The 12,917-nt window shown below is 44.5% G+C and overlaps 1 protein-coding gene across 1 annotated transcript in view; it reads right to left on the reverse strand.

Moving 5' to 3' along the window:
* Positions 1 to 209: 209 nt before the first annotated feature.
* The window catches only part of FSD2 (fibronectin type III and SPRY domain containing 2), a 131,078-nt gene continuing 118,370 nt past the window's right edge, over positions 210 to 12,917 (reverse strand). The window contains exon 13 of the mRNA XM_040414050.1: positions 210 to 557. Within this exon, the coding sequence (XP_040269984.1) occupies positions 305 to 557 (253 nt within the window). The 3' untranslated portion in view covers positions 210 to 304. The remainder of the gene's footprint in view (positions 558 to 12,917) is intronic.

Consider the following 12,917-nt stretch of genomic DNA (forward strand, 5'->3'; position numbering starts at 1 on the left):
AGATCACTTTCCAGCAGTCATCTCATTATCACTACATGCATATGTATAGAAGATAACAGGATCCACCATTCGCAATAGATTATATCACAGGTTATCTACTCACTCCTGACCTCTGCACAGCTCACAGACTGCAATTCACTCATGGCCATGTGCATGAGGCCTAAAACATAAGTATATAGTCTTGCTACATAAAATCCACAAGCTGAATTATTATATATTATTGAAGTATTATACAGCAATGCAGGCACCTCATGTAGAAGATTCTGCAGGTTTCCAACAGTTCCTTTAAAGGCTTTCTATTTCTTTATGGCAAGGTCAGGGACTGAGGAATTGGAATTCCATTGTGTATCTTCAAACGTCCTGGTTTTTCCAAAGCAAAACATGGGTGCACTAGATGGCGGAACTGGCATTCAAATGTGTACAGGTGCTGGAGATTGTCAATGTTGAAAAATGCTAATCTTTCACAATCATAATCAAGCAAGATTCCAATCCTTATTGGTGGTATGGATACCCGAATATCTGGCGACACACCGCAGTGTAAAAATTCATATCTGTGCCTGTGGGAAAAAATTATGATTAAAAATATATTCATGAAAATCATATTAATAAAACTGTCTGCAATACTGTCTGTGTAAGGGGTGTTCTGGTTATCTCTATACACAGGAACAAGGGATACCTATTAGGTCAGTAGGGTTCTGACCTATAGAACACCAATGAGAATGGGGGACTTGTACCCTGTGGGGTCCCCCTTAAATGAATAGAGCGGCAGGTTAAGCAGGCACACTGCCACTCCAGTCAATCTGTATGGGTCTGCCAGAGACAGCCAAGTGATGTACTCCCTATTTGCAGCAGTACCATAAAGAATGAATGGAGCAGCTCAATGCATGCTCCATCTGGTGCTCTATTCATTTCCGGGGGTCCCATGTGGTAAAGGGCCCCCATTCTTGTGATCAATCGGAGTCCTAGCAGTCAAACCCCCACTGGTCTGATGGTTTGATATCACCAGAATACCTGTTTAAGGCCTCTTTCCCACGGGCGTTCCAGATTTGCTCCGCATGCGTTGCGTGTGCATTGCGGCGAAAAGGGACGCAATTGCAGTCAGTTTTGACTGCGATTGCTTTCCGATGTTCAGTTTTGTCCATGCGAGTGCAATGTGAATGTGGTACCCAGACCTGAACCCGGACTTCTTCACTGAAGTTCGGGTTTGGGTTAGGTGTTCTATTCATTTTATTATTTTCCCTTATAACATGGTTATAAAGGAAAATAATAGCATTCTTAATACAGAATGCTTACTAAAATGTGGCTTGAGGGGTTAAAGAATAAAAAAAATATTAGTTCACCTCATCCACTTGTTCGCGCAGCCGGCATCGTCTTCTTTCTTCATCTTTCAGGACCTTCAAAAGGACCTTTGATGACGTAATCGGTGACGTCAGCGCAGGTCCTGCTGAATAAAGATAGAAGATCCTTCTATCTTCATTCAGCAGGACATGTGCTGACATCACCGTGCTCACCACGTGGTGAGCGCGATTACGTCATCAAAGGTCCTTTTGCAGGTCCTGAAAGATGAAGAAAGAAGACGGATGGGGTGAGTTCATTATTTTTTAACCCCTCAAGCAACATTTTAGCAAACATTCTGTATTAAGAATGCTATTATTTTCCTTTATAACCATGTTATAAGGGAAAATAATACAGTAAATTGACTTTTATCAATTTACTAACATCATCTCCTAGCAACCATGCGTGAAAATCGCATTGCATCCGATTTTCACTCATCAGCTGCACAGCCCTATTGAAGTGAATGGGTCTGGATTCAACCTCACGCATTGCACCTGTGCAGAATTTTCACCCATGTGAAAGGGGCCTAAAGAGGACCTGTCACCAAAAAATGCAATACAATCTAACAGCACCATGCTGTAGAGCAAGAGAAGCCGTGCAGATCGATATATATATCATTTGTGGTCGTGGCTACGGGAAGCGGACCCCAACTAACAAAACTACCTGAAAACTAAAGCTACTATCTAACTAAAATGGCTGGTGATGTGCCCTTAGCCATGACCGTGGGTAGGCCTATAAGGGGGCATACCCGAGGAGAATAAGTAAAAAAAGAGGGGAAGGGAGGGAGAGACTCCTGAAACGCTCGTGCACCGGAGTGTGGCATCCTGGGGGATATAAAGGCCATCTGACCCTCCCACAAATGGAGGCTGAGTACACAGCCTTCCCTATTTTGTGGTCGTAGCTACAGTAGGCGGACCCCAACTAACAAAACTCCCTGAAAACTAAAGCTACTATCTAGCTAAAATGGCTGCTGATATGCCCTTAGCCATGACCGTGGGTAGGCCTATAAGGGGGCAAAAATCAAAGCCAGGTAGAAATCTGAAAAGCTTTATTTAGCAGGAAAAAAAAATAATTTACAAAGCCAAGCAAGTAAAAGCTTTAGCAATTTCAGCCTGCGGGTTTGGCACATAACGAACAAAGCAGAAAGATTGCCAGCGTCCCATTTTTCTGATGATGTGAGCCAGAACACCATGTGCTGATGCTGAGGATGCTGCTCCGATACGGAACGAGTGTCCTGATATACGTTTGGGGTCGTAGCCGAGACCAGAAGCTAAGGAGCGAATATGTGTGACAAATTGTGAAGAAGTGAGAGGGCGGTTATTAAATGGAAGCAACGGGGAATCTGGAGAGGAGTCATGCAAAACTGACAGTAAACGCTTTAGGACCTTGACGGGGCACAATTCATTGAAATTTTGAAAATTATTTACCTTAGTTGGAGGCCCTACTTGGGAGGTTTTGGTGGAGAAAAGGTACAGAGTGAAATGATCACTGTGCCAAACTAATTGCCTAAAGGCAAACCTCTAACTCTAGATGAAGTGCTAGTGAATTCCCTGGGTCTTAAGAAACCATAAGAGGCCGAGGAACATAGCCGCTTTAATAACTGTACTGATATAGAGCCCAAAAGGATTGCCATCTAGTGAATTTGAAAGTTCTCTGAACAGCTCTCCGGAGACTGGCCGTCTGCCCAGACCTGGACTCGTGGAGCTTTTCTGAATGCCCCCCTAAAGTGGTTTTAACTGCTTGTGATGCAAAAAACGACCCACAGTCCGGATGCTCTGAGATGTGATGATGTTGAACCCCTGCCAAATAAAGCTGGATCGTGTTATATGACAAGTGAAGCTCCTCGTGACAGTACGCTAAGAAGGCCATGATATACGTGGTGAAGTTGACGTTTCTTCTAGGATGGAGCCGTGCAAATTGCTTAAAAATATTCCAACCGGTTTTGTAATTACAAGCTGTTTTGACTGACAGTGACTTAAGAATGAGAGCCCTGGCTGCCGAGAAATGTTTTCTTACTCCATCATCAATTCCCTGGCTGCTGGTGGGGAAATTCCTGTTTGGTCTGCATCTGGCATCGCCTGAAAGAAAGTGGGGAAATTAAAACGTGACAAGATTTGGACCTGCCTTTGGAGAGAATATCAACAACTACCTGATTGTCCGTGATAAAGGCAACAGAAGAGTTTTCCCAATGCCTACCCCAAACTAACGTGGCAGCGACTATAAGGTAGATTTCGAGCAACGGGGAGGATTTTATCGACTCTTTTAACCCCTTAAGGACTTAGGACGTACCGGTACGGCATGGGTCCCGAATCCTTAAGGACCCATGACGTACCGGTACGTCATGGCTTTAATTTGCTATTCCGGCGCCGCGGGGGTTAATCGGAACGGGATTTCGGCTGAAATCATTCAGCCGGCATCCCGTAACAATGCAGGGGGGGTCATTTGACCCCCCCGTATCGACGATCGCAGAAAAACGCAGGTCAATTCAGACCTGCGGTTTTCTGCGTTTCCGGTCCATTCGGGTGTCCTGTGACCCGATGAACCGGAAAAAGACTGCGATCGGTGGCGTAATTATACACCACCTATCGCAGTCCGAGGATTTGGAGAGGCGGTGCTGGCCCTGGTGCTGAACGCCGCTGTCCAGGGTGCTGATTGGTGCAGGGGAGAGAGGCGCGAGATTCAAACTTCCTGCGCTCCTCTTTCCCCTCCTCTTCCTGTCCAGCACCCTGACCGTGCAGCACCGTCCAGCTCCTGAGTCCCCCTAATCGTAATCCATCACCCTCCTGCACCCATCGCCACCCAGGTAGGTTAGGGTCAGTCAGGGAGAGGCACCGTTAGGAAGGGAAAGAAGGGAAAAGTTAGGAAAAAAAAAAACTTTTACACTAAACTTTCTTTTCTTTCTTTCTGATCCATCTATCAGACCCCAGACCCCCCCCCCCCCTGCCACTTGCCCCCCCCCCACCAGCCCCCCACCACCAACCCCCTGGCAATCCTGGAATCCAGATTCCCACAGTGGGGTTTACTGAAATTGACTATTTTAGGTTTTTTTTCAGTAACCCACTGGTGAATCTGATGGTGGAGCAGACGAATCTGTACGCCCAACAGTTCGCCGCTCAAAACCCAGGCTCATTTTTGGCTAGACCCGGTGGCTGGACGCCGGTCAGTGCAGCCGAGATGAGGACATTTTGGGGCCTCGTGCTGCATATGGGTCTAGTCCAAAAACCCAGTGTCAGGCAATACTGGAGTGGGGACGTCCTATACCAGACCCCACTGTACAGCATGGTCATGACACGTCCCCGGTTTGAGGCCATCCGGAAATGTCTGCATTATTCCGATAATGCAGCATGTCCACCCCGAGGTGATCCTGCCTATGACCGGCTGTATAAGATACGGCCGGTCATCGATCACTTTGGGGCCACATTTCAGCAAGCCTACGTACCTGGAAGGGAGGTCGCGGTTGATGAGTCTCTCGTTGCGTTCAAGGGGAGACTCAGTTTCCGCCAATATATTCCCACAAAGAGGGCGAGGTATGGCGTGAAGCTATACAAAATTTGTGAGAGTACCTCAGGGTACACTTACAAATTTCGTGTGTACGAGGGGCGAGATTCCCGGATTCAACCCCCAGAATGTCCCCCCACTCTGGGTGTTACCGGGAAACTTGTGTGGGACCTTATGTACCCACTGCTGGATAACGGTTACCACTTGTACGTGGACAACTTTTATACCAGCATTCCCTTGTTCAGGTCCCTTGCCGCCAGATCCACGTTCGCTTGTGGGACCGTGCGGAAAAATCAACGCGGCCTCCCTGCCCACCCCCTCCAGGTACCTATCCCCAGGGGTGAGACCCGTGCACTTACCAGTGGAAACCTGTTGCTGGTCAGATATAAGGACAAGAGGGATGTCCTTATGCTGTCCACGGTAACAGCACCACCCCAGTCCCTGTGCGAGGTACCGCGGCAACGGTCCTCAAGCCCGATTGTATCGTTGACTACAATCGGTATATGGGAGGAGTTGATCTCTCTGATCAAGTCCTCAAGCCATATAATGCCATGCGCAAAACCCGGGCATGGTACAAAAAAGTTGCGGTCTACTTGGTACAGGTTGCCATGTACAACTCTTTTGTACTATCCCGAAGCGCTGGCAGCACAGGGACATTCCTCCAATTCTATGAGGCAGTCCTCAAAGACCTGATCTTTTCGGACCGGGAAAGAGCAGGCCGGAGTACCTCGGGAATTGGAGGCGCCCGGATCGTCCCTGGCCAACACTTTCCAGGTGTGGTCCCCCATACTGGAAAGAAGGGACGAACCCAAAAAAGATGCAGAGTGTGTCACAAGAGGGGGATACGGAAGGACACCACTACTCAATGTGACACGTGCCCCGATCATCCGGGCCTCTGCATTATCAATTGCTTCAGGGAGTATCACACTTCCATGGAGTACAAAATTTTTATAATCCCCAACAGTCCACTAGAGAACATAAAAAACTATGGCTCTCAGACTTTGGAGACACGGAAACAATTTTTTTTCCCCAAAAAAATATTATTTTTAGAGCAGGCATCCTCAAACTGCGGCCCTCTAGATGTTGTAAAACTATAACTCCCAGCATGCCCAGACAACCTACAGCCATCAGCAGGGCATGGTGGGAATTGTAGTTTTACAACATCTGGAGGGCCGCAGTTTTTAGGATGCCTGCTTAGTGTCTCCAAAGTCTGAGAGCCATACATATTGGGCATCGTCGCGTGCGTAAAAGTCGTCGCTATAAAAATAACTTTTGACCAAACGCCTCGGATGAACGGTGTTAAAAATATAAAATAAAAACGGTGCCAAAACACCCATTTTTGGGCAAAATTTCCATTTGAATCCTTTTTGCCGGTAATAAAGCAAGGATTAACAGCCAAACAAAACTCAATATTTATGGCCCTGATTCTGTAGTTTGCAGAAACACCCCATATGTGGTCGTAAATGGCTATATAGCCGCACGGCAGGGCATAGAACGAAGGGAACTCCATACGGTTTCTGGAAGGCAGATTTTGATGGACAGTTTTTTTTTTGACACCATGTCCCATTAGAAGCCCCCCCTGATGTAGCCTAGACTAGAAACTCCAAAAAAGTGACCCCATCTAAGAAACTACACCCCTCAAGGTATTCAAAAGTTACTTTACAAACTATGTTAACCCTTTAGGTGTTCCACAAAACTAAATAGCGAATGTAGAAACAATTTTAGAATTTTTTTTTTTGTTACATTGCCTCAAAAAAGAGTAATATAGAGCAACCAAAAATCATATTTACCCCCAAAATAGTCCCAAAACAACAACCACCTTATCCCGTAGTTTCCTAGATGGGGTCACTTTTATGGAGTTTCTACTCTAGGGGTGCATCAGGGGGCTTGAAAGGGTACATGGTGTAAATAAACCAGTCCAGCAAAATCTGGCTTCCAAAAACCATATGACGCTCCCCTTCTTCTATGTCCTGCCGTTTAGCCAAATAGTAGTTTACGACCACATATGGGGTGTTTCTGCAAACTACAGAATCAGGGCAACCCATTTTGAGTTTTGTTTGGCAGTTAACCCTTGTTTTACTCCTGGAATAAATTGATTACATTGGAAAATTTTCCAAAAAATAGAAATTTCTAAATTGTTTCTCCATCTGCCAATAACTCTTGTGGAACACCTAAAGGGTTAACAAAGTTTGTAAACCCAGTTTTAAATACCTTGAGGGGTGTACTTTCTTAGATGGAGTCACTTTTTTGAAATTTCTATTCTAGGGGTGCAACAGGGGGCTTCAAATGGGACATGGTATAAACAAAACCAGTCCTGCAAAATCTGCCTTCCAAAACCCATATGGTGTTCCCCTCCTTCTATGTGCTCCCGTTTGGCCAAACAGTAGTTTACGACCACATATGGGGTGTTTTTGCAAACTACAGAATCAGGGCAACCCATTTTGAGTTTTGTTTGGCAGTTAACTACTGTTTTACTCCTGGAAAAAATAGATTATATTGGAAAATTTTCCAAAGAATAGAAATTTCTAAATTGTTTCTCCATCTGCCAATAACTCTTGTGGAGCACCTAAAGGGTTAACAAAGTTTTTAAACCCAGTTTTGAATACCTTGAGGGGTGTACTTTCTTAGATGGAGTCACTTTTTTGAAATTTCTATTCTAGGGGTGCAACAGGGGGCTTCAAATGGGACATGGTATAAACAAAACCAGTCCTGCAAAATCTGCCTTCCAAAACCCATATGGTGTTCCCCTCCTTCTATGTGCTCCCGTTTGGCCAAACAGTAGTTTACGACCACATATGGGGTGTTTTTGAAAACTACAGAATCAGGGCAACCCATTTTGAGTTTTGTTTGGCAGTTAACCCCTGTTTTACTCCTGGAAAAAAATGATTATATTGGAAAATTTTCCAAAAAATTGCAATTTCTAAATTGTTTCTCCATCTGCCAATAACTCTTGTGGAGCACCTAAAGGGTTAACAAAGTTTGTAAACCCAGTTTTGAATACCTTGAGGGGTGTACTTTCTTAGATGGAGCCCCTTTTTGAAATTTCTATTCTAGGGGTGCAACAGGGGGCTTCAAATGGGACATGGTATAAACAAAACCAGTCCTGCAAAATCTGCCTTCCAAAACCCATATGGTGTTCCCCTCCTTCTATGTGCTCCCGTTTGGCCAAACAGTAGTTTACGACCACATATGGGGTGTTTCTGCAAACTACAGAATCAGGGCAACCCATTTTGAGTTTTGTTTGGCAGTTAACCCTTGTTTTACTTCTGGAAAAAATTGATTATATTGGAAAATTTTCCAAAAAATAGAAATTTCTAAATTGTTTCTTAATCTGCCATTAACTCTTGTGGAAGACCTAAAGGGTAAATACAGTTTGAAAAAACAGTTTTGAATACCTTGAGGGGTGTAGTTTCTAGAATGGGGTCATTTTTGGGAGGTTTCTATTATCTAAGCCTCACAATATGACTTCAAACCTGAACTGGTCCATAAAAAGTGGGATTTTGAAGATTTCTGAAAAATTTCAAAATTTGCTTCTAAACTTCTAAGCCTTGTAACATCCCCAAAAAATAAAATATCATTCCCAAAATGCTACAAACATGAAGTAGACATATGGGGAATGTAAAGTCATCACAATTTTTGGGGGTATTACTATGTATTACAGAGGTAGAGAAACTGAAACTTTGAAATTTGCTAATTTTTCTAAATTTTTGGTAAAAATTGTATTTTTTTATGCAAAAAAATTAACTTTTTTGACCCAATTTTAGCAGTGTCATGAAGTACAATATGTGACGAAAAAACAATCTCAGAACGGCTTGGGTAAGTCAAAGCGTTTTAAAGTTATGAGCACTTAAAGTGACACTGGTCAGATTTGCAAAAAATGGCCAAGTCCTTAAGGAGAAATAGGGCTGAGTCCTTAAGGGGTTAATAAAGAGAGTTCAGGCGGCCAAAGACCGGGAAACCAATGTCTGCCAAAAATTGCTGTGAACCCACCGGAAGCGGCTGCATCGGAAAAAAACGTGGGAGACGCGGGACTCCATTGTGGCACGAATAAGGAAACCCCTTTCCAACCAGACAAAAAGAAGTCCCATATGACCAGATCAGCAACAGCCTCATTGTCTAGGTGGATCAAAGAATCCTGATCCTGGGCTAAGGAAATAAATGCCCTGCCTTGAGGCATGACCTTAGTGGCGAAAGTTAGCATCCCTAATAATGATTGCAGCTCTAACTTAGTTAAGGTCCTGGAAGTCACTGATTTTGCGATGGTTTCTTTGATTTTTAACAACTTATCTACTGGTAACCTAGCTTGCATTTTTTGGGTATCTAACACAATTCCCAGAAAGGTTACCAATGAGGAAGGGTCTTCTACCTTTGATAGAGCAACTGGAACATTTAAAGCTGAGAAAATCTGTAAGAGACTGTGCAATTTGTCAGGATCCTGTCCAGGTGGCTGTATTAATAAGAAATCGTCCAAATAATGGATAACCATAGGGCAGCCGTCATGGTTAACCAGAATCCAGTGGAGAGCCTTGGCAAATTGGTCGAAAAGTCACGGGCTGCTTTTGGACCCAAAAGTTAAACGATTAGCGAAGTAATACAGACTAGACCATTTGATCCCGTAAAACTTCCACAACTGTGGGTGGATTGGAAGCAACTTGAATGCATCGGCAATATCGGCTTTAGCCAACCATGACCCCCTACCTGCCTGAATGATGAGCTGGATGGCCTCGTCAATAAATGAATATTGCATAGAAAATTCCTCTGAAGGAATAAGGTAATTAATGCTTGGAATACCGGAGGCATGAGGCACAGAAAGATCGTAAATTAAACGTTTTTTATTAGAAAATTTCTTACTTACAAGCTCGATGGGGCTGACACGCCAAAAATCAAAAGGGGGAGTAGCAAAAGGCCCTAACAAGAAGCAGTTTTGTAATTCAGACTGGATTAGTAACTCCACTGAACCCGGGTCACTGAGAGCGGAAAGGAGGTTGGGACCCTCCCAGGTCGATTGAGGTAGAGCTACCAATCCAGTGTGAAAGCCTTCCCTGAACCCCGAAACTAGGAACTGAACACAATTAACGTCATGATGTTTTGATAGGAGAGAGGCTAACAAATCCACGTTAACCCCGGCTAGTCAGGTGCTCCTGGATGACCTTTGCGGACAAGCGGACTGAGGATGAGCCCTAAAACAAACGGAGCAGACGTGAAGGGCCCTACACTTATTATAGTTACACAGAGAAAGATTGTAATTATTGCAAACCTGAGTTTTGCCTAAAAAAACTATGGGTCTGCCTAGTTTGTCAACCGATGGGATGGTTTTGGGCGGAGCCGGGGGGGGCCGAAACAAATCTACTCTGCGAGGTAGAAACCAGATTGGGACACCACTTCAGAAGAATGGAGAATGGATTGACAGGTGGCGCAAGCAGGGGCCTTGAGCACTGCAAAACAGCTCCACGTCCGTGACCGCCCAGTTAGTGACGTGCTGAAACTGGGCTAAAGCGGCGGCAGCTTTAGCGGAGAAGGAACGATGATAATCATAAAACGCGTACCCACCGTATTTATAGCCCAGATCCGTCACCCTGTATAAATAGATATCCAACTCCTGCTGTCTACTGGGCTGGGCAGAACAAATGATATCCCTGAAAAGGCTAAATGCTAACAAAAACTCTGGGATAGTAAGCTTCTTGTTAAGCCGAGCATCTCTAGATTTAAGGACGATGGAGACATCGCCGCAGGCGACGGTTTTATTATCAAACGAGTCGTGGGTGGCAATGAGAATGGACGCAAGATTGACATCTTTACCAGCCAAAATGTCCCCCTTAATATTATCGGGAACAAAATGCAACGGGGCTATGTCTGGAGTGCAGGAGACCCTACCTGGAGAGAGAGAGTGAGGAGCGGAAGGGCCTGGGATGGGAGAAGATGGACAGCAGGGGATCGAGTCCCTAGCTTCTACTGCGAGTAGCCTGTTTTGTAAATCGGAAACCGAGCTGGACATATTATTGATGGCTGAATGTAACTGTGAAAGTGAAAGTTGTATAGATGACATAGCAGTTAGTTCAGCTGATGAAGCAGATGAGTCTGAGACCAGCAGATGCAGAATGACTAATCCCTCTTCTATTCTATTCCGCTATTAACTTGGGAATTGTCCTGCTCCGGAAGGAGAAGTTGCTGGCGTGATCTGCGCTTGCGGATCCAGTGACCGACAGCGCATCTTCAACATCTGAGGCATGAGACATGGTTGGCTGTGGAATGAAGCAGGTATATAGAAAAGAAAAGAGCCAGAAACCTGAGCACCAAAGAAAAACCGTGGCAAAGCTGAAAAGGGAGACATGATCCAGATAACGTGAGAAAGCAAGCCGAAGGCGTGAGTTTGTGACTAACTCAGCCCAAACTTGCGTGCAGAAAGAAGAAAGCTAAGAAAGCGACGGGAAAAGATGGACGAGCCTCCCGCGTGGTGAAGGTGAGAAATAGCCTCCCCTCTCCCCTTTATGAAATATTTTTTTTTTTTACCTGAGCCTCAGCACTAGAAACATGGAAAAAATACGGATGAAAGGAGAGAATTTGACCTAGAGAAACAACCAGACAAGAAATGAACTGACCGTAAGTTGACAGAAAAATAGCAAACTTTTTTTATTTATTTATTTCAATTTTTAAATCCCTAACCGAATGACCGAGGCGAGAGACCCAACGTGAAACCTGAACAGACAGTGAACCTGGTGACAGGTGAAACAACAACTGAGGTGACCACGAAGAGTGGCCTAAAGACTGTGACAGTTTTAAAACTTAAGGAAACTACCGTGGAAGAAGTGAAAGGGCGAGATGAACCCGGTAAGAGCGTGGATAGAAGCACTTGAAGCTGGCAAGCATTAATGAAAATGACATAAGCCCGAATAACGAGCCAGGCCAGAAATGAACCTGAAAGAACGTGACAGGCAATAAAATTACACAACGTAAGCCTGAAGAATGTAAACAGGTAATGTGGACAATTAAGACAACGTAGCCTGAAGAACGTGACAGGCAATAAAACAACGTAGCCTGAAAAACGTGACAGGCGAAAAGATTAACTAAAAATGACGAAAGGCATGAAGGACGAGTAAGCATAAAAGAGTTACTTTAAACTACGTAACAGAGAACGTGACAGGCAAATATCAGTTTAACAACGTAAGCCTGAAGAACGTGACGGGAAAAGGAATGCTTTTCCGCAATGTAAACTGAAATGTAATAAAGTATATTTTATTTTTTTATATATATAATTTTTATTTTTTTAACTTAAATCGTGCGCGAGTGCATCATAACCTGGAGAATGAAAACGAAATGACATAATGTTCTCAAATATTGAGTGGTAGAAAACTTTCCATTGGTTGCTAGAGATGTTACTAGGCTCATACGAAGATATCGCTGCCTTCTCAATGGCCCACAAGCAAAAGAGGAGAAAAACTATATTCTGAATATTCGCGAACCCCCCGATGCCGACGTACGCGACCCATGTGCGTGAACCAGATAATCGTGCCCAAACCCTACCTATTATATATAGTGCCACCCATGCCACTGCCGTGTAACCTAAACATCTTGACACGCTATATGCACGGCACCCTGAACCTCAAACATCCACACGCTGCTGCTTATAATAAATATGCCAGTAGACCTAACTAAACTGGGTGGTGAATGAAGCGGAGCAGTTCCTGCGAGATCACATGATGCTTGTGAAGTGCAGCTGACGAAGAAAGACTCCGCCGGCGTCCGAGGTCCCCGAGACTATAGTGCGATTGACCCATGATTGTAGCGCCAACGAGGGGAACAAGGTAACAAATCAACAAACTTACCAACGTGGGAAACAGGAGCGATTTACCACGAAGCAAACCCTGCTTACCCTTTAGACACGATTCAGCAGAGCGTCCGAACAGATGCCGTGCCCGAAATGCCGCATGCACCTGAAACGCTCGTGCACCGAAGTGTGACATCCTGGGGGATATAAAGGCCCTCTGCCCCTCCCACAAATGCAGGCCTTCCCTATATATATATATATATATATATATATATATATATATATATATATTTGTGGGAAAACCTGTAATTTATACATT

The sequence above is a fragment of the Bufo bufo genome, chromosome 1 (genome assembly GCF_905171765.1).
Source record: "Bufo bufo chromosome 1, aBufBuf1.1, whole genome shotgun sequence".
Lineage (NCBI taxonomy): Eukaryota > Metazoa > Chordata > Amphibia > Anura > Bufonidae > Bufo > Bufo bufo.